This window comes from Anolis sagrei, chromosome 6 (assembly GCF_037176765.1).
Source record: "Anolis sagrei isolate rAnoSag1 chromosome 6, rAnoSag1.mat, whole genome shotgun sequence".
NCBI lineage: Eukaryota > Metazoa > Chordata > Lepidosauria > Squamata > Dactyloidae > Anolis > Anolis sagrei.
The window spans coordinates 29,207,336-29,230,161 of NC_090026.1; the positions used below are offsets into that span (position 1 = coordinate 29,207,336).

General features: G+C 42.1%; 1 protein-coding gene across 1 annotated transcript in view; it reads left to right on the forward strand.

Moving 5' to 3' along the window:
- Positions 1-20,866, forward strand: part of PRRG2 (proline rich and Gla domain 2) — a 33,888-nt gene extending 13,022 nt beyond the window's left edge. Inside the window, exons 4-7 of the mRNA XM_060780770.2 lie at positions 9,274-9,319; positions 10,363-10,489; positions 16,535-16,669; positions 18,998-20,866. Of these exons, the coding sequence (XP_060636753.2) occupies positions 9,274-9,319; positions 10,363-10,489; positions 16,535-16,669; positions 18,998-19,028 (339 nt within the window). The 3' untranslated portion in view covers positions 19,029-20,866. The remainder of the gene's footprint in view (positions 1-9,273; positions 9,320-10,362; positions 10,490-16,534; positions 16,670-18,997) is intronic.
- Positions 20,867-22,826: the final 1,960 nt, after the last annotated feature.

Consider the following 22,826-nt stretch of genomic DNA (forward strand, 5'->3'; position numbering starts at 1 on the left):
GATGAAGGAATACAATGCATTCTTGAATGGATTATGGAGTTTAATGTCCAGGAGGCTTAACGAGTCCGGAATCAGCCTGCCAGAAAAGCCAATCTTATTGTCTTGAGATTGGTCTGAGATAAGCATTGACCACTTAATCCAAGTTTTCCTCTTGCGATCAGATAGGGCACAAAGGAGGAGACTTTGGTGAATGTTTTCAGTGGAAAGGCTTGAAAGAAAAACGGGTTTGGAGGAAAAAGGTCATCTTTCCCCCATTGTTATATGATTAAAAAGTCTGCCAAGTGAATATCCTCTTGATGGCCTGACTCCGAAGTCAAGAAAGACATTTCTTTGTTATTTTCCATGCAAGTAAAGTTCTAAGATAAGGGTCTTCACAATCGCTAATTGTTTTTTTCAGAGGCAGGGCAACTTCCTTATACATTTTCCTCAAGGAGAGGGGAAGGGGGCAAAAGGTTCAGGGCAAGGTCAGATTCATGAAGGGAAATATAGAAATACAGGAGAAAATATGAAAATATAGAAATCATAATACAGAGAGTAAACCCAACTACCCTCCCCCAGTGTCCATAGTTCATATTATTCATAGGAAGGTCCATAAAGGGAAATATATCCATGAGGGGGAAAGAGAGTCCCTTGTTTGTGAGATGGGGGACCATCAGGAGCCCAGGTGTGTCTCAGATGGAAAAAGTCAAATACTTTTGTGACATGATTTTCAGTAATAAATTGGTTACCTTTTGCTAGAAACATATGAAAATAGGGCATAAAGCCTTGATTAAATGATACACACCAAATTGACCAAGGCTTAACCCTTATTATCCAGTCTGGTGTCCTTGCCCTTAGCAAAACTATAAGTTACTATCTCTAATGGGGGGGGGTGGTCATGTTCGACTTAAAAGTCCATATTACTTTATTGTAATATGCTGTTGGGCTTGGCCTGTAAACCGCCCCAAGTCCCCATTGGGGAGATGGTGGTGGGGTATTAAGTAAAGTATTATTATTATTATTATTATTATTATTATTATTATTACCAAGAGCCTATCTATACCTTAGCCAAAAGCCTGTCCAGAGATTCAAGGTTCCAGAATTCCAAGAGTTCAGGTGACAGGTCAGGATATTGAAAATCCACAAACCTGGAGGAAAAATTGTGTATTTGTTTATTTAAAACATTTATATTCTGCCCTTCTCACCCCGAAGGGGACTCATATATATATATATATGGCATATATACGGCAAACATTCAATGCCAGGACAAAAATTCATATACACATACGTAAACATTAAAAACATTTATCTCAATATTAAAATACACCATTTAAAACTGTCTTGGTCATCTACGTCAAATCTAATTGGCCTGGTAATCTTTCCTATTGCTGCTTTATTGGCCTGCCCTGAAAGCTTGGTCCCACAGCCAAGCTTTTACCATCCTTCTGAAGGACAGGAGGGAGGGGGCCAGTCCGATCTCACCAGGAAGGGAGTTCCATAGTCGGGGGCAATCACCGAGAAGGCCCTGTCTCTCATCCCCACCAATCACCAAAACCACCAGCATGCACAAAGTATGCTTTTCTACCAAGATCAATCTCAGGGCTAGCTCCTTATAACCAGTAAAAACCAGTTGCAACCTATATCTTGCATTCCTCCACCCTTAACTGCTTTCACTTGTAAATTCTTACAGATTACTCAGCGCTTTAGAACTAAGACGTACATTAACCCCTTCCATCACCAACTTCTAAGCCTGCCACCACCAACCACGGAACATGATACATGACAGTGTGGAAGAGAGTAGTGTTTTGTTTTCATTTTCATAATGCTATGCTGGTCCATCACAGTGTTTGAACTAGCCTACGTGTTTTGAATCCCGTGGCAGTAAAAGGAGCAAAGTTTCCATATCATTCCAGGAAAGCAATAAATAAAGCAGCGCTGGTTTCTGAACTAGCGAGCAAAGAACACTGCTGTCTCGGTGCAGTTCCTCCTTGTCATGACTCGTCTAGGAAGTTCAGTACAGAGAGATTCCTAGCATAGTCAACAGCCGCAAATAAGACCTCAGGGTTCTGATTACAGAACTACGCGTTGGCATTTCAGAGTTGGGAGGGAGGGCGGGGATTGAAACCAGCAGCCACAGCAGCTTGTGATGACCGTCAGAGGGAAATTTGTGGCTAGGTCAAGGCTTGTTTTGCATCTTGGGTGTTTGTTTTTTTTTAAAGATCAATTTTACTTCAGTTATACTCAAAAGACTATTCGAAACCAGTTTTCATATAGTTCTGTTCTGGACCATAATGGCAATTCCAACTGCAAATTTGAGAGTTTTGGGGTTTTTTGGGATATTATCTGTTTGTATCTAATGTATTCAGCTTTTTCTTTACCTCGATTTATTTCAATAGGTTTCCAGTATTATGTATGTAACTTAGCACACAGGAACATGGTTAAAAATTCCTCTAATGTGAATATACAAATGTCCTGTTGCTATAGATCCAACTAATTATTTGGAAAACATGAATATTATGTTTGTTACACCATTGTAGATAGTCCCATCGTATTTGTTCCCCACGCTTGTATACTATATGAATTTATTGGGTATTCTCATTATGAATTGAATTGATACTTTTGCTGAGGTTTATAGCCACAGGACATTTGTGTATTTACATTGTACTTATAGAAATCTGTGTAGTTAGAGTAAAAATTCCTCTAAAGCAGGCATGGGCGAACTTTGGTCCTCCATCCAGGTGTTTTGGACTTCAGCTCCCACAATTCCTAACAGCCCCAGGCCCTTTTCTTTTCCCCCTCAGCTGCTTAAGCAATTCGAATCCAGGCAGAGCTCCCTCTGTCAGCTCTAGCTCCCCATGCGGGTACACGAGAGAAGCCTCCCACAAGGATGGTGAAACATCAAAACATCCGGGCATCCCTTGGGCAACGTCTTTGCAGACGGTCAATTATCTCACCCCAGAAGTAACTTGCAGTTTCTCTTGTCGCTTCTGACACAGAAAATAACCAAAACATTTGACTATGCCATTGTATTTAATGGGATCTGAGCATCGTTTCTGGCATTAGTCCTCTGATTAGTCCTCTGTTGTCCCACTTTTTAGCTACTTTTAAAAAGTCCCTCTTTCTCTCTCCTCCTGCCACTTTCTCCCTTTGTCCTTGGTTTAATTCCATTGTCACAACTTAAATGTATAAAAGATAAGAAAAGGAGATTGAGTCTTGCCCTTCTCGTTGGGTTCAGGCAAAGGTAAATTGGTGCAGCTTCTCTGGCCCCTTCTACACTGCCCTATCTCCCAGGATCTGATATCAGATTATCTACTTTAAACTGGATTATGTGAGTCTCTACTGCCAGATAATCTGGGACAATTAGATAATCTGGGATCATATCCTGGGATATAGGGGCAGTGTGGAAGGGACCTCTGTTTTTCTTCATTAATAATAACTTTTGTCATTGGGTTGCTGTGAGTTTTCTGGCCTGTATGGTCATGTTCCAGAAGCATTCTCTCCTGACATTTTGCCCACATCTATGGCAGGCACCCTCAAAAGTTGTGAGGCCTGCCATAGATGTGGTTGAAACGTCAGGAGAGAATGCTTCTGGAACATGGCCATATAGCCCGGAAAACTCACAGCAACCCAATTATTCTGGCCATGAAAGCCTTTGACAACTTTTGTCAATTTTACAATGCTCTGGGATTGCTTGGCCATACAGTTTTCATCTGAAATGTTGGAGTGTGTGCCACCACAGCAACAAGAGGCATTGTGTTTGCTTGTCAGAGTGCTTTCTGTTCCACCATTTAGGACACAGTCACCATATTTCTTATTAAATATGATTAATTGCTATGCAGCTGTAATTAAAGGGATAATCCAGTGCTGTGAGATATGACATAACTGCATAGTACAATTCATATATTGTTAGAGCCAATCCAGAATCCTGTTTAGCTTCAGCTCAGGATGAAAGAGAAAATGAATACCTGTTGCTTTAATTTCATACAGAGGCAAACGATTTATTATGATTTAACAAGGCAAACACGTGGAAGTAATGTCTGTTGTTGAGGTTGAGGCCTGACTGTCTTTTCCTAGAGGCTACTGCCCTCTGCTGGGCATGTTTTGAATTGCCACGTAGAAAATACAAGGCAAGCTGCAATAAACTGTACCCAGACCATAGGCTTCCTCAAGGTTTGATGGAGGAGACAGCATGCTGCTTTGTTAGTCTGGTTCTGATACTACCAGCACCCCCAAATTTATTATTTTTCTAGCCCAGTGTTTCATAACCTTTCTAATACTGTGACCTCTTAATACAGTTTTTCATGCTGCGGTGACCGCCCCAACCATAAAATTATTTTTGTTGCTTCTTCATAACTGTAATTTTGCTACTGTTATGAATCGTAAAATAAATATCTGATATGCAGAATATATTTTCATTAGCTGGACTAAATTTGGGCGTTTAGGAGTTGTTTGTCATTTAGGAGTTGTAGTTGCTGGGATTTATACTTAGGTGATTCCTCGTTGTCCGAGTGAGATTGTTTTCCAAGTTCGGTATCCTGGCAGTGGGTATGTTGGTGACTGTGGAGCCCTATTCTTGACCTGCATGTTCTCCCGCAGTGAGGGCATTGGTTTCCAGGTGGAAGGCATGACAGTAAAATTCGGCCTCAGAGCAACTGCAATGAGGCACGCAATGAAAACAAAGTGCGCAGTCTTCCATCAGCTTCAAAGCCTTGAAGCGGCACATTTATTTAGTTGCTTTCTAACAGCGACAAAAACAACAAACATAACTATGTACAAGAGAAATCACACACGCATCTTGCTCCCTCCCTCGCATGGCTGGAAGAGAACGCCCAGCAGTCCGTTATCTCAAATCCACATCATTGGAATGTGTGACATATCCAGGAACTGTTTACAGTTCACACTCTAGGCAATGAATTATATCTATACCTTTAACCCTAGCATTGTGTCCTGCACCATACGGACGCAGAACGCAACCAGTTGGGGTTGGCTTGAGGCATCTTCCTCTTGGCACATTTCTCTCTTTCGCCCTCCATTTGTGCCTCTTCAAATTCTACAGCACTGCTGGTCACAGCTGACCTCCAGCTAGAGCGCTCAAGGGCCAGGGCTTCCCAGTTCTCAGTGTCTATGCCACAGTTTTTAAAGTTGGGTTTGAGCCCATCTTTAAATCTCTTTTCCTGTTCTCCAACAGTGTGTTTTCCGTTCTTGAGTTTGGAGTAGAGCAACTGATTCAGGAGATGGTGATCGGGCATTTGGACAACATGGCTGGTCCAGCGAAGTTGGTGGCAGAGGACCATCGCTTCAATGCTAGTGGTCTTTGCTTCTTCCAGCACGTTGACATTTGTTCTCCTGTCTTCCCAAGAGATTTGCAGGATTTTTTTAATGTAATCGTTCTAGGAGTTGTATGTGACATCTATAGATAGTCCATGTCTTGCAGGCATATACCAGGGTTGGGAGGACTATAACTTTATAAACAAACACCTTGGTATCCCTACGGATGTCCTGGTCCTCAAACACTCTCTGCTTCATTCGGAAAAATGCTGCACATGCAGAGCTCAGGCGGTATTGTATTTCAGTGTCAATGTTGACTTTTGTGGAGAGGTTTGATGGTCATTGATCTTGAGTGTTGGAGTTGTAGTTCACCTACATCCAGAGAGCACTGTGGACTCAAACAATGATGGATCTGCACCAAACTTGGCATGAATACTCCATATGCCCAAAATGGAACGAAGATGGAGTTTGGGGAAAATAGACCTTGACATTTAGGAGTAGTTGTTGGGATTTATAGTTCACCTTCAATCAAGTAGCTTTCTAAACCCCACCAACGATAGAATTGGGCCAGACTTCCCACAGAGAATCCCCATGACCAGCAGAAAATAATGTGTTTTCTGGTGGTCTTTGGTGACCCCGCTGACACCTCATCATGACTCCCCCCAGGTGTCCCGACCCCCAGGCAGAGAAACGTGGTGTAGCTCAGAGCAACATATTTGGGATCTAGCAGGTTCTGGAAATATTTTGCAGTGGCGTTTTTTCTCTTCTCTATAACTACCAGAGCAGCAAGTGGCAAAGAGGGATTCTAATGTCTTACTCCCGTATCCCAGGTTCTGCCTCCTGAGGCAATGGTCAGACTCTTCTCCATGGTAGGAGAGTTTCCTCATCAGTGAAGAACAGACATAAGAATACTTTATTTATCGTGTCAGAACAAATTGAGGGTACAGTTATAATGTATTTAAAAGAACACCAATAAAGTTAAAAACTTGGCATTATCCTAAATGTCCTTTGACCAGAAGTTGGCCACTTGGGAGTGCCTCTGGTATCAAACTATGATCAAAGCAAACTATGATCCATTTCAGTATTGAGAGTAATACCTTCCTGGGTTGCAACTCCTTGCATTCTTTGCCTTGGATATTCTTGTTCTGGAGCCCTGATGGCACAGTGGGTTAAACTACTGATCTGCTGAACTTACTGACTGAAATGTCAACAGTTCGAATCCAGGGAGTGGGGTGAGCTCCTGCTGTTAGGTCGAGCTTCTGCCAACCTAGCAGTTCGAAAATATGCACATGTGAGTAGGTCAATACGTACTGCTTTGGCGGGAAGTTAACGGCACTCCATGCAGTCATGCTGCTCACATGACTGTGGAGGTGCCCATGGACAACGCTGGCTCTTTGACTTACAAATAGAGATGAGCACCAACCCCCAGAGTCGGACACAACTAGACTTAATGTCAGGGGAAACCTTTACCTTTAGTTATTTTGAGTTTTGTATCAACAGTTGATGTCAAGGGGAAACCTTTACCTTTTTTTTTAAGGAGCCAGAGGTTCTATACTCCTGCATTTGAATGGGTTCAACCTCTTAGTAGGTTAAAGTGTTTCCAGCATCCAGAAGATTATCCCTTTTCTTTTGTCATATCAGATTGTAGAACAGCCACAAATGCTGAAGGCATGGGGAATAGCTCTTGAAATGAGTTGTTGAAATGGGTTTTGACAGTGTCAACTTCGGAGACATTTCATTTAACCTTACCTTTCTGCGCTAAGAAACTGCTGCTTTCTGCAAATGGGGTGTTTTCTCCCAATTTTTTTTTTTTTACTCCATAACATTTGGCTTTAGAAAGTAAGTGTGAAAAAGGTTAATATGTGAAAAGAAAATTGGGAGCCTCTCTGATCAGGCTGAGGAGGGAACATTGCCAGAAGGCTGTGGATGGAGGGGTTTTCCAAAGACAGCCTGCTGCTTGGGGCAAATGATAGGATGGTGCTTCTCATAATCACACAATCAGAATCCAAAAGTAGTAACAGATGAGTGGTTGCTGATAATAGGCCACTGTATTTGAAGGCAGTTAGTCCAGAGGACACAGAACAAGCTGCCAATGTTATCCTTACAAACAAGAGGATCATGGTTAGGGGCTGGTTGCCATTGGTCCTTCAACATCTTTCTCCTTAGGTAACTGCTATAAATATACCCTTTTAAAATAAATGGACTCTTTTATTCTGATGCCAGTATAGCCAGCTGTGACAACTGTGGAATTTGGTCAGAACTTCTACAGAGCAGTGTTCTATAAGTAGGTAAAGGTAAACATTTTCCCCTGACATTAAGTCCAGTCGCCTCCATTTCTAAGCTGAAGAGCTGGCGTTGTCCATAGACACCTCCAAGGTCACGTGGCCAGCATGACTGCATGGAGCTCTGTTCCCGCCTGAGTGGTACCCGCCTGAGTGGTATCTACTCACATTTGCATGTTTTCAAACTGCTCGATTTGCAGAAGCTGGGGCAAACAGTGGGAGCTCATGCCGCTCCTCGGATTCAAACCTGTGACCTTTCAGGTAGCAAGTTCAGCAGCTCAGTACGGGGCTCCCCGTTCTATAGGTATCTCCTCCCATTTTCACAAATTTTAACTCAAAATTTATTTCCAGCCCTGATTGAAGGATTATAATTATTTTGATGATTAGAATAGCTGTTAGGAGGAGACCTTCATTGTTGATGGATAATTGGAACACAAATTGAGTGGTTGCCACCAAAATTGCAGAATTCAGACTACTGTATACTGTATATCAGTGGTTCTCTATTTACCTGTCTGAATGTATCTCCATCTACGAACCATCTAGGACTTTAAGATTATCCGGGAAGGCCCTGCTCTTGGTCCCACTGCCATCACAGTCACATTTGGTGGGGACGAGAGACAGGGCCTTCTCCGTGGTGGCCCCTCGGCTATGGAACTCTCTCCCTAATGAGATCAGATCTGCCCATTCCTTTCTGACCTTCCGGAAGAAACTTAAATCCTAGTTATTGGATCATATGTTCATATAATAGCTGTTTGAAGGATTTTATTGGATTGTACTTGGACTGTTTTGGATGATGATTTTAATATGGCAATTTTAATCTGGCGAACTAGTTCTATTTTTAAACTATTTTAATGTATATGGATGTATTTATTATGTGTTTCATATTATGTTTGGCACTGAATTGTTGCCTGTTTGGAAGCCGTTCTGAGTCCCTCCTCGGAGGTTGAGAAGGACATGGTATAAATGCCTAAAATAAATAAATAAATAAATTCTCAACCTGTGGGTCCTCAGATATTTTGGCCTTCAACTCCCAGAAATCCTAACAGCTGGTAAACGGGCTGGGATTTCTGGGAGTTGTAGGCCAAAAACATCTGGGGACCCACAGGTTGAGAACCACTGCCATATATGGACATATGTGTCCATTGGGTGTTTATCCACCATTCATGGTGGCTAACAGAGTTCAAAACAAATAAAAGATGGTACTGTTACAAACAACGATATAATAAAAACAGTTAAATGTTGTCAGAGGGTGCCCGCTTCCCTCTCAAGGCAAATAATTTCACTTTTTTTTTTGTCATGTCAGGAGCGACTTGAGAAACTGCAAGTTGCTTCTGGTGTGAGAGAATTGGCCGTCTGCAAGGACGCTGCCCAGAGGACGCCCGGATGATTTGATGTTTTTATCATCCTTGTGGGAGGCTTCTCTCATGTCCCTGCATGAGGAGTTGGAGCTGATAGAGGGAACTCATCTGCCTCTCCCCGGATTCGAACCTGCGACCTGTCGGTCTTCAGTCCTGCTGGCACAGGGATTTAACCCACTGCGCCACCGGGGGCTTTCACAATTTACGAATGCAATATAATTGGCATTTATTGTGGTTAAGGCACAAATAAAAGTCCCCCTGACAGATCTTAGAGTGTAAGGTGGCTAATATAAATAAGCAGGTCTCTTAGACCCAAGCCATTTAGGATCATTGTTTCATATCAATGCTACATTAACCTTGCCTTCTTTTATTGTTCTCTCCTGCAGAAACAATTTTGGGAGACTTACGCACACAATGGGAAAGGAGGAGCGAGTGAGTATGGGAACAAAATGCCACTGGGGAAAGCACTTATCTCTGTCTCTTCAATGCCTCACTTTGCAGCATGAACCCACAATACTAGAACTTGGAGACTCTTGTTCTGTTCCCCAAGTAGACTTGCGGGGGCCGGGGGTGGGCGGATTGTTTCTCCAGATTACAGCTCTTATTTATTTATTACTATTTATTTACTGTACTTATAATCCACCCTTCTCACCCCCAAAGGGGACTCAGGACAGTTTACAAACTATGGCAATAATTCAATGCCAGACAATAACAATAACAGAAAAGCACAATATTATAAAAATATGGAAACATATACATATCAATTAAAAACAATGGAATGTAAGAGTTAGCAATGTAATGCAAGAGTTAAATGCATAGAGCTGTGATGATTTGCTAGAGTGTAACTTTGGAAAATACCTGTGACGAAGACGAGGCTGAGAACTGATAAGTCAGGAACATGTGCTTCCAGCGAAAGTGATTGGACATATTTTACTCTGCTCCAGTAAACAGTGTAGATTACAATAAAAGATAAGAGCTGCTCCAGGCTTTGGAGCTGACTGAGGTAGCACGCTTCATTATTTGCTATTTGTGCCTTTGAGCAGATGCTCAAGAGGTCAATAAATCAACATATCAAAGGTCTAGCACCAACTTAACTTTATAAACATTAAATTAATTGCTTTCACTGTTCTTATACAGGCTCCACAATATGTATGGGTCATATTAATGGCCTGCATAAATATTCAAGTCTTAAGTTTTTCCTGAAGCTTAAGAGTAAGGGGGTTGTTCTGATGTCACTCGGGAGGGAGTTCCACAGCCGCGGGGCCACCACTGAGAAGGCCCTCTCTCTCATCCCCACCAATTGCCCCTGTGATGGGCAAGAGCAGGGGCTCTTAGAATCCTCCAGTTAGCATAGCCAAAGGTCATGCTGGCTAGGAGATTCTGGAGGCATAATCCAAAAAGAAAAAGAAAAAAGTCTTTTCTAAGCTGTTCCTCACAGGTACTGTATTTACTAATCGATTTTCCTGCTTACTCAGAAACCCCAGGTTTGGACGTGGCTGGCTTGGTGGCTGGCCTCGTAGCAGCATTGGTGTCTACCATCATGTTTGTGGTTGTGGCCATGTATTGTGTCAAATACCGAGCAAAAGAGAGGAGCCGGTCCAGGTACGAGTCAAGGTCCATGGGACAATTCTGTGTGTATAAGAAATAAAAAGAAAGATAAATGCTCTTCACAAATTACGCCCGTGTTCGGTGGGTCACCAAGGGTTGCTTGATTGGATCTTCCCAAAACTGGAACAGGCTTATACATTTCTTATTCGAGATAGAGATAGGAAATTTAGATCAGGAAGAACTTAGAGATAGGAAATTTAGATCAAAAAAATTGTCTGAAGTTCCCCAAGTTGGGAAATATTGTCTTATAACCCTTTCTAAGATTTGATTTCTTTCAAATGTCATTACATAATAGGGTTGTTGTAGCTTTTTCGGTCTGTATGGCCATGTTCTAGAAGCATTCTCTCACAACCTGCCTGCCATAGATGCAGGCGAAACGTCAGGAGAGAATGCTTCTAGAACATGGCCATACAGACCAAAAACCCTACAACAACCCAGTGATTATGGCCATGAAAGCCTTTGACAATACATTACAGAATACACAACTGCTTCCATTGTGCCCAAATGGAATAACTGTATAGTGACCACTCTACATTTGAGTTTTTATCTTTTATAGATTTACAGTTTTGATTAGAATGCTCTCTGTATGAATCTGTAGGTCCTCCAGTGCAACTCTGTGGTGAATTTCCTGTGTTGGAGAACCTAGAGATTACTAGAGAAAGCACCTCCTTAGGAATCTCTAGGTTCTCCAGTGCAGACTTGACTATAGAGTCATACTGGAGGACCTGAAAAAATCCTAAAGATATTATCTCAGATTATCTCAGGTACAAAAGAAATAACAATCTTATTATTTGATGTATTCTCGAAGTCTTTCATGGCCGGAATCACTAGGTTGTTGTAGGTTTTTCAGGCTGTATGGCCATGTTCTAGAAGCATTCTCTCTTGACATTTCGCCTGCATCTATTGAAGGCATCAGAGGTCTCTCACAACCTTTGAGGATGCCTGCCGTAGATGCAGGTGAAACGTCAGGAGAGAATGCTTCTAAAACATGGCCATACAGCCCGAAAAACCTACAACAACCCAATATTATTAATTGACATTTTTTCTCTTTCATGGGGACCCTGTGTTCCGTATCCCAGTCAATGCAGAGAGCCGACTATAAATGCTTAATGTATGCAGTTTCCTTAAAAAGTAATAAGAGGGGGGTGGGGAAACCACTGTAAAACTACAATGCATTTTTGTTCAAGGTATAATGATCAATGGTACATCTGCTGGGCAAAGGTAGTGAATGCGAGGTACTCCTGATAGTCAATTGTCACCACTAGGAGTTACCATCTCTATATAAGTTGAAAGTTATGTTTCAGAAGAGAATACATGTAGCTTTTTCCAGGCAGTATAACTTGCTGTGCACAGTTTCAGTTCCTGGAGGAATAACCAGTGTTGGTCTGTTCAGCACAAACAACAGGGAGTCTTATGGCACCTTTAAGACTAAAATGACATTTTAAAAATTGCATCAGATATGTGAAACTTTATCCACATTTGGCAAGCATATGTAGTGGAGGGAGACAGGAACGAAGAATTGAAAAAGGTATAAATTGCAAAAAGTACCGTTCTTTCCCAAGGCAATGAAGACAGTGATGGCTTTGCAGAATCAATCATGATTGACTGGTACTAGTACCAAGTCAGCTTTGATTTAGGATGATCCTAGTAGTAAGGATCACCTGTCATCACCTGTCCTACCCAGCTCTTGCAAACTCAGGTCATGATTGAGTCTACCTATAATGTGTTTCCCCCTTTTCCTAGTATCTTCTACCTTACCAAACATTATTATCTTTTCTAATGAGTCATATCTTCTCATGATCTTCACCGGAGCCCCCAGTGGCGCAGTGGGTTAAACCCATGTTCCGGCAGGACTGAAGACCAACAGGTTGCAGGTTCGAATCTGGGGAGAGGCAGATGAGCTCCCTCTATCAGTCCAGCTTCTCATGCAGGGACATGAGAGAAGCCTCCCACAAGGATGATAAAACATCAAATCATCAGGCATCACCTGGGCAAAGTCCTTGCAGATGGCCAATTCTCTCACACCAGAAGCAACTTGCAGTTTCTCAGGTCACTCCTGACACAACAAAAAAAAAAGATATGACCAAAATACAGCAATCTCAGTTTAATCATCTTGGCTTCTAGGGCAAATTCAGGCTTAATTTGCTCTAGGACTCATTTATTTGTCCATGATATCTGTAGATCTTTTCTCCAGCATCATATTTCAAATTAGTTGGTTTTCTTCCTCTCAGCTTTCTTCATTATCCAGCTCACAACTCTATATATATATACTAGCCGTCCCTTGCCATGTGTTTCTGTGGCCCAGTCTGGTGATCTAGAAAATAAAGGAACGAGAAAGTGTTGGTTTCTAATATATGTAATTGCTTTATGTTTGTGGATAAGCAGAATTTCTTGTTGTTTCTTTGTTAGTGTTGATGTAGAGATTGTCTGGTTTTCCTACTCTGGAACATGCAACAAATAATTGCCCTTCTTTAGGGGTCCCTTTCAAATCTATGATACTATATCTGTCATGTGTGTGTGTGAATCATATATCTATCTATCTAGATAGATAGATAGATAGATAGATAGATATAGATAGATATAGATATATATGGCTAGGTGGTTCTTTGTCAGGAGGGCTTTGATTATGTTGCCCTAGTGAAGGATGGGGGTTGGAACCTCTGAACGATTCGCAAGGGGATGTCGGAAGGGTCACCAAAGACTACCAGAAAATGCAGTATTTTCTGTGTGGGAAGTTTGGCACAATTCTATCATTGGTGGGGTTCAGAATGCTCTTTGATTGTAAGTGAACTATAAATCCCAGTAACTACAACTCCCAAATGTCAAGGTCTATTTCCCCCCAAACTCCATCTTTTTTCAATTTTGGGCATATGAAGTATTCGTGTCACGTTTGGTATAGATCCTTCATTGTTTGAGTCCATAGTACTCTCTGGGTTTAGGTGAACTACAGCTCCAAAACTCAAGGTCAATGCCCACCAACCATTCTAGTGTTTTCTGCTTGTCATGGGAGTTCTGTGTGCCAAGTTTAGTTCAATTCCATCATTGGTGGAGTTCAAAATGCTCTTTGATTGTAGGTTAACTATAAATCCCAGCAAGTACAACTCTCAAATGACAAAATCAATATTTTTTTACTGATGGTCACTCCTTGGGTTAGTAGGTGTCTTGTGGCCAAATTTGGTGGCAATTAGTCCAGTGGTTTTTGAATGATGTTGTCACTCAAAGCAAACAGAGCATTTATATATATGGTATATAAATGGGAAATACAACTGCATGGACAATCCTAACTTTAGTAGGCAATGATATATTTTCACACTTCGGGACCTTGCTTAGTTCAGTCATAGCTGTCCTTCCAAGGCCTATTTTTCTTTGAATTCCCTGATTGAGGCCTTTCTTTTGATTAATGATTGGAAAATTTTGAACTATTTCAATATTTTCATCACCTACTTTGAAGCTATTTTTAGCTGGACATTCAGAAGGACATTGGAGTAAGACTACTTTGGCTTCTTTAATAAAGGTAAAGGTTTCTCTTGACATTATGTATAGTTGTGTCTGACTCTGGGGATGATGCTCATCTCCATTTCTAAGCCAAAGAGCCAGAATTGTCCGTAGACACCTGCAAGCTTATGTGGCTGACATGACTGCATAGAGCATCAATACCTTCCTGCACAAGTGGTGCCTACTGATCTACTCACATTTCCATGCTAGGTTTGCAGGAGCTGGGCCTAACAGCGGAGCTCATCCCACTCGCCGGATTTGAAATGCCAACTTTTTGGTCAGCAAGTTCAGCAGCTCAGCAGTTTAACCCACTGCGCCACCAGGGCTTCTTTACTAGATGATTAATATTAGAAGCTGGATTGAGGAAGTTACTCAGTTCTATCCTTCTGAATATTTAGACATGGCTGGGCCTGGTGGCAGGATGTCTCTATATTGCTATAGTTTTAGTCCTTCTTGATTGGTTATGTCCAGGAGGTGGTGGCACTATTGTTTGGCAATATAGGGCTGACCAAAGTGTAACCCTTGGATCACATGCAACTTTCCTAGTTCTCTCTGGACACCTAGAAACCTCCATGTTTAGGTTCATAGGGGCCCTCATGCTATCTCGACTAGATGGAGGAGATCATGCCACATTTTTATTATATTTGGTAGCTGTGGTGAAGCTCTTCTCACAAACTGCAAGTGACTTCCAATCCCTTGCACATTTGACATAAAGTTCCCTAAGATTTTAAAAAAAAAAGCATTGGTGCACCAAGAGTGGCAGAATTTCTTCCATGGCCTCAGAGGGACTTTTTACATCCAACATTTTCATCTTTGGGGTCTCATGGGGTGGAGTGACTCTTTGAAATCATATGTGGGCCCTGTACTTCTAATTCTGCTTTTTCTTGTGCTGCATTACCATCTACATAAAACGATTGCAAGAAGACAACCAGACCTTTGGACTGAGATACCATGAACATGCTCATGACACGATGTTCTGTTGCTCTTTGTTACCTTATTCCAAGAAAGTGGTTGACATCCTTCAACATTGCTTGAGTTTGATAATAGCCTGGATGTGGGTGAACGAGGTGATATTAAATGTAGATAAATCTGAGATAGTAGAAAACCTTACTTACTGAATGGATTCAACCAGTTCTGGAGAGGTCATGCCCCAACCAAAAGTTCAGATTGATAAGATTGAGATCATTCCTTGATTCTGTCACCGCCTCTGGACTTGCAAGTGTTTGTGATAGTGAGAGTGCATTTCCAGTTACGTTGAGCATGTTAGTCAACTGCAATCATTCCTGAGCCAGTTTCATCTTATGTATGCTTGATTAAATTGCAGTTAAAACTAATTCAATGCAGTACCCAGGACTATTTTTGAAGATCATCAAGAAGCCTCAGCTACCGATTGGTTCACTGATTGCATCATTCCACCACTGAAAAATCAGTGCTGGTTCCAGTTAGGTCTCGGGGCCTGGCCTCCAGTTTTCAGGGTGATGTGAAGTAATACATATAAGTTGCTTAATGACATCATCAGGAGCCATCTCCTTTGACATCACTAGGGTTTGCCCCTCAATCCAAGGCTGAAACCTTGAAATCCTAAGGCCTGGGATAGTCCTGAACTGGTACTCTTGCCAGTTGATTTCCAAGCTCAGTTCAAAATAATTGCTGGAAGCCTTCGGTATGTTATAGAAGATCTTTTAGAATCTTCTTTGATAAGACCAACATTTCTGCAGTTTGATTCCCCTGCCATTTCAGATGGTTTGCTTAGAAGTTACACATTCCTTCCTTTTGGTCAGCAAGTTCATCAGCTCAGTGGTTTAACTCACTTTGCCATAATTATAATGTCTTCATTAAATATTATTAAATTAATTTCCCCACACTAATTATTAACAAATGAAATTTCTCCATGCATAGTTGGTTGAATAATCTTAAATTATATGTATATATAGTGAATCCTTAAATTGTTGAATTTGGCTAATTATGATACTGTTGGCACAAAACTCAAAAGAACTAAAGGTAAAGGTTTCCCCTGACATTAAGTCTAGTTGTGCTTGACTCTGTGGAGTGGTACTCATCTCCATTTCTAAGCCAAAGAGCTAGCGTTGTCCGTAGAGGCCTCCATGGTCATGTGGCCAGCATGATTGCATGGAGTGCTGTTACCTTCCCACTGGAGCGGTACCTATTGATCTTCTCACATTTGCATGTTTTCTAACTGCTAGGTTGGCAGAAGCTGGGGCTAATAGTGGGAGCTCACCCCACTTCCTGGATTCAAACCATCGACCTTTTGGTCAGCAAGTTCAGCAACTCAGTAGCTCAACCTGCTGTGCCACCAGGGGCTCCAAAATAACTAAACTGACTATGATATTTACCGTTCTGAACTGCATTTCGTTTGCTTTCACTGATAATAGTGCATATAGCAATTTGCTGAATTTCAGTGGCCCATTTATTTTTAGCAAATAAGGTTTTGGAGGCCTACTTTGTCCACATTCAGACTATAACTACACACTATGGGAATCGTTTGTTAATCACTCTCAACTTCTCTTTGTTTCCTTTGGACAGGACTCAAGACAACTTGCATCCTCTCACCAGCTTAGATGAAGAACCAAAGCCTGAGACTGCACCAGGGCTTCCATCCTATGATCAAGCAATGGCAGCTTCGGGAGTGCATGATGCACCACCTCCGCCTTACAACAGGTACAAACATTACTGGGATTTCACCCCAGGTCTCTTGTTCCAAGCATCATACAGAAGCTGAGATCCAAAAATGGATGAAGAGCTCAGTTTAGGGTGGTGACCAAAACCAACTATCCATAGTGAAAAGAGGAAAGGGGGGGGGGGGGTATATAGCATAGCAAAAGATTTCCCATCTCAGTTTGCTATTTAAATGCCATGATGTATCTTCCAGTGTTCGTGAAAGAACTTGGGCGGGGGGTGGGGGTGGGGGGGGGGTGGCTCTATGACATTCATAGAGTCTGTATTTACCACCCGAGACCCCTGGCAAGAAAAGTGGAAAAGCAAATGTGATGTGATATAAACTGACAGATTGCTAGGCAGGTAATACAGCAGGGAAAAGCAGCATTGAACTCAACTTTCTGCTCCATATTTGGCTAAAACATCAGAATTGCGTGATTTCTTTTTATTTTTCTCCCTGATATTGTTGCTGTGAAAACTGACAGTGTTAATACCTCATAAAAAAAGTAAATTGTTGTAGAAAATAAGTACAGCGACCAGAAAAAAAACTGCAAGGAGAAGTGTTGTTCTATCTGAACAGATATGGGCAACTGAAGTCCTTTCTTTTGGCCTTCAGCTCCAACTAGTGATAGCCAACATAATCAGTCCTGAGAGATTTGGGGGAACTGCATTCTAAAAATATAAAGTGGCCACAGCCCCAGCACCCACCCCAATATCAGAAGAATAAAATTTCCAAAAGCAACAATAGGTTTCATATGTTAAAACAGCATTTCTCAACCTGAGGGTCACCAAAGACCACCAGAAAACATATATTTCTGATGGTCTTAGGAACCCCTTTGGCAGAGAAAGCTGAAGATCTCTCCACCTGTCCTCCTCTTCCTTTTTGGAAGCAGACAGCGAATCCTCCCACCAAAAGCCCTCCTCTGCTGTGATTGGATGGCCTCTCCAACAAGGAGAGGGCTGTTTCTGAAACTCCAAGTGAGGAGGGGAGGACAACCGTGCATGTGCGGGGCACAGGAAAGCATGCGAGGCTGGAGGGAGGCTTGTGCCAGCAAGTCCCTTCAAAGCATGGAGGTTCTGTGTTGAGTTGAAGTTTGGCCCAATTCTGTTATTGCTCTATTTTCCCCAATCTCCACCAGTGTTCACATTTTGGCATATTGAGTATTCGTGCCAAGTTTGGTCCAGATCTATCATTGTTTGGGTCCACAGTGCTCCCTGGATGTAGGTGAACTACAACCCCCAATACTCAAGGTCAATTAATGCCCACCAAACTCTCCCAGTACAGTGTTCCCTCGCTGCTTCGCGGTTTGCTTTTAGTGGACTTGCTGTTTTGCGGGTTTTTGAAAATATTAATTTAAAAGATAAAATACAAAATATTTATGTTTAGTGGAGGCCAGGGACCTTGGAAGTCCAGTGGCGTGAGGCACGGTGGGGAAGGCCTACCACCCTGCTGCCGCCTGCATGGCTCCGAAGGCTCTGCAAGGGTCTGTGGAGGCCAGGGAGGCAGGCAGGTGCCCTTGGGATGGGGTAAGAAAGAATATATATTATTATGACGTCCCTACTTTTCACTTATTGCGGGTGGTCCTGGAACGGAACCCCTGTGATAAGTGAGGAAACACTGTATTTTCAGTTGGTCATTGGAGTTCTGTGTACCAAGTTTGGTTCAATTCCATCGTTGATAATGTTCAGAACACTCTTTGAACACTCTATAAATCCCAGCAACTACAATTCCCGAATGACAAAATCAATCCCCCCCAAACCCACCAGTATTCAAATTTGGGCATATCAGGTATTTGTGCCAAATTTGGCCCCATGAATGAAAATACATCCTACATATCAGATATTTACAATTCGATTGCAAACAGTAGCAAAATTATAAATGTGAAGTAGCAACAAAAATAATTTTATGGTTGTGAGGGTCACCACAACATGAGGAACTGTATTAAGGGGTCGCAGCATTAGAAAGGTTGAGAAACACTGCGTTAAGACCAATTAAAATATCACAAATAGAGAACAAGCTTTCAAATAAATGTCTTCTCAAACGGGATTGGGAGACATCCAAAAAAGCCATTGCGGTTTCTAAAGGTCTCCGAGGAGCTGAAACTTTGAAAGGACATGTACAGAAAATGGAAGGAGTGACATAAAACTAAATTCAAGTCTCCAGGGCTTAGACGACGTGCATTTCACTGTGTGGAAAAAGCATGTGGTTGTTTTAAAGCTGTTGTCTGTCATCTTTGAAAAATCTTTGCTCCTCCTCTTCACCAACCACCATCAGTGTGTGGCTTCTTTCTCGGTAATATGACACTCTGGTTTGCTTTTCTCTTTTTCCAGGAGCAGTACCAACTTGGCCCCTCCGACATGAGTTGCTGACAGCAGGGGGAACCTTCCCGAGAGACTTGCTCCACCTGGTTGCACATTCCTAAAAGACACTACACGTGCACGTTGCAACAAAGCTGGTGGATGAATGGGCACACATGTGAAAACGTGCGATGCTGACCAATATTTATCAGATATGCATATGCACTCTATAGACACTGGGTGTAAATGTGTCAAGTGTGCTGCAGAATTTTACCTTATGTCGCCTGAAAGATAAAAACGTGAAATTGTCAAATGTGAATATTACAATGCGTATTCACTACATTGGCATGAAAATTAATCACCAATCTGTACAGGTTTGTATCCCAAAATCCTTTATCACTAGCCTCTTCATATTGAACAAGGTTTGGTATATACAGTCTCGATCTCTGTCTTGGTTTTAACTGGACAGAGTGTGGGTAGGATAAACAATTAAGCTTGAGAAATGAGCAGACACTTTGGAGCCTAAACTGTGAACCTTATGGCCCAAGACTGTGTAAGCTGCTATGTCCATTTAGTGTTCCATTCAAGTCTAGATGTGAAAGATTTGCCCCTGCGATCAGCTTGCAATTTGAAGCTTTTTAAATGGCTGCGTCTGACATTCATTCTGTAACTTGAGTTTCTACTCCTAGTCTCTTCAAAAGCAGTGCTTGCCTACTATGGATACTGATCTTTGATTCCTAATCTGGAGAGATGCCCTTCCATGCTTAAAAATGTAGGAAGACAGGATATCTGTCCACCAAGCATGGTATTGTTTGATCTAGTCTGGCAGTTCTTTTGCAGGGTCTCAGATAGGAAGAGGGTTTTTTTTACATGGTAGTTATCTAATCCTTAAAATAAAAACCTGGAAGTAACTAGACCTGGGAGCAATTGCGTACAAAGTATGTCCTTTTCCACTGAGCTGTGACCCCTCTCCATTTATAAAGTCTGAGTTGTTCTTCTATTATTTTGAGTTGTAATTATGGGAGGAGTTTATTTATTTATTTACAGTATTTATATTCTGCTTTTCTCACCCCGAAGGGGACTCAGGATGAATCGCAATGCACACATACACAGCAAACATTCAATGCCATTTTTAGATGTACAAGATAGATAGATAGATAGAGGTAATTCAGCATTTTTTCCAACTTCGGCTCCTGGAGGTTGCTCGTTGCCGGCCACAGGGGGGAGATGTTGCTTTATCCAGTATGACGCCGAGCCTTTGATCATAGTATTTCCTCCTTTCTATTTGATCTCCGGCATTTTTTATAGTGTCATAAATTAACTTCCCCATTTCAAGTGGTCCCTAATTTCTCTACCCAGTGCTCAGCTATTTTCGAACTGCTTAGGTGAACAGTAAGCTGAGCTATTAACAGTTGGGAGCTCAAACCCAACTCAGTTTAGATCATATCCTCCTAAATAAGAAGCCCCTCGTTTTCCTTCAGTTTCCACATTTGCGGAATTGCAAAAAGTTTGTAAAATTGAAGTTTCAGCTGAACAGTTAGAAATACAGTTTAAGTAGCCAAATAAAAGGGCAAAGTCACCAAGAGCTTTGCAAACACAGCAAATATGTTTTCTAGAATAATTTACATAGGAGAAATTCTTATTAGGGGAAATATCCCCCCTAATTATACCCTTGACCTTATCCCCGTATTTTTAGTGAAGTACAAAAAATAGTGAACGTGCAAACAATGATGTGAGTGAGTTTTGGAAATACAGCAGGAGGATGTATGTAAAATTTATAAATCAGTTATAGGAAATATGGACACTGCTGCAATGATGTAATTGTGCAAGAGCAGAACCAAAATGTGTCTTCTGTGGAGCCAGGCTTAGCACAGCAGGCTAAACCGCTGTGCTGCAGAAAAATCCTACTGATCGAAAGGTCAGTAGTTTGAGCCCGGGTCGGGATTTAGCACCTGCAGTTAGCCCCAGCTCACCTTCCCAACTAGTAGGTCGAAAGCAGAAATGCGGGTAGATAAATAGGTACTGCATTTAGTGGGGAGATAATAAAGGCACCCTTAAGGACATCGATCAGAGATAGTCCCGTGGCCAGAGTTGAGCACAGCCTTCAAGATGCCAGAAATAAGATGGAAAAAACTGCCTTTGCCTCTGTTTATGTTGACTGTCCTTGTTAATTGTGTAAGTGGAATTGAATGTTTGCTGTGTGATCTGTAAACCGCTCTGAGTCCCCTTTGGGGGGAAAAGGGCAGGGTATAAATACTGTAAATAAATAAATACATACATATACTCTCAACAACTGTAGTGCACAAACCTGTGTGACAGGGAATGAGCATAACTGTACAATGAATTAAGCAAAATGTGTGTGCCTGAACATATGTTAAACATTGTATCTGTCCTTCATTTCCACTTGCCTGTCCTGAAATATTGCTTGTTTGTCACTGAATGCGGAACAGCAGCCGCTGCATAGCTCTGGAGAAGGGGAAGCAAGGGCACTATTCAGATGAACAGGAATGTACCCAAATAATTGTGTTGTCTGTGAAGTTTTGATCATGGTTTGTGTTAAAAATAAAGTATGATCTACTTTTCATAAATCTGTCTTCCTTGTCACAATACTCCTTGTTTTGAATTTTGCCCCAGAAGAAACTACCTCTAGGATACCTTAGGGCAAGCATGGGCAAACTTTTTAAATGGGGGTGTATGGTGGGTCGGGAGGGAGGGGGGTTCTCCCCAAGCTTCTCCCCGCCCTTTCCTCCCCTTCCTTTTCTCTTTCGGAAAACGTTTGGATCCCAAATGGGTTGGCCTTCGTCAGGATGAGATGGTGGAGGGGAGAGAAAAAGTGTATCCATTAGACCGTATGCCCTACTCCTGATAGATAATCCTAGAACTGGAAGGGCCATCCAGTCCAACCCCTGCCATGCAAGAAGGCACAATCAAAACACTTCCAATAGACTGCCTCTGCGGAAAAGCCTCCAGAGAAGAAGACTCCACCACACTCCCAGGCAGCCTATGCCACTCTCCAACAGCTCTTACTTTCAGGAATTTCTTCCTAATCTTTTCAGTCAAATCTCTTTCCCTGCCACTGGAACCCATTGCTCCCTTGTGCCCTGGTCTCTAGAGCAGCAGAATGTCAGTCCCCCCCCCTTTTCCTCAATGGGACCCCCTTTTAAATCTTGAAACTTGGTTATCATGTTCCTGTTGACCTTCTCTCTATCGAGCTAAACATTCCTCAGGAGGAAAGGAGGAAGGGAAAAGAGAAGGAAGAAAGAAAGGGAGGAAGAGAAGGATACAAGGAAGGGAGGGAGGAAGAAAAGACAAAAGGGAAGGAAGGAAGGAAGGAAGGAAGGAAAAAGAGAAGGAGAGAGGAAAAGGAGGGATGGGAGGACGAAAGGGTAGAAAAGAAGGAAGGAGGAAAGGAGAAAGAGGGAAAGAAGGAGGAAAGAGAGAAGGATAGGATGGTGATGGAGAGGAGGGCCTAAGAAAAGAGCCCAAGGGACCGCATCTGGCCCCTGGGCCTGGATTTGTGCATACTTGCATTAGGGCTGCCATGGATCAGAAATAACATGAAGGTGCACAACTACAAGGGTAGTATAATGTAAATATGGGAGCGTACAGCTTCTATTCAGAGAACAGTGAGAGATTATGACTGGTGGGGAGTCTTGTTCAACTCCCTACTTTGCTATAAAGCTCAAAGGGTGACTTTCAGCCAATCCTTACATTTCAGGGTAAACTACTTCACAGGATGGCTGTGAATGCAAAATGGGTACGAAGACCCTGTGTGCTGCCTTGGGCAAACCAGAGCATATAAATATAAGAAATAAATATTGATACATTCAGTGTTTGCTATTCTTTGGGACAAATTAGAGGA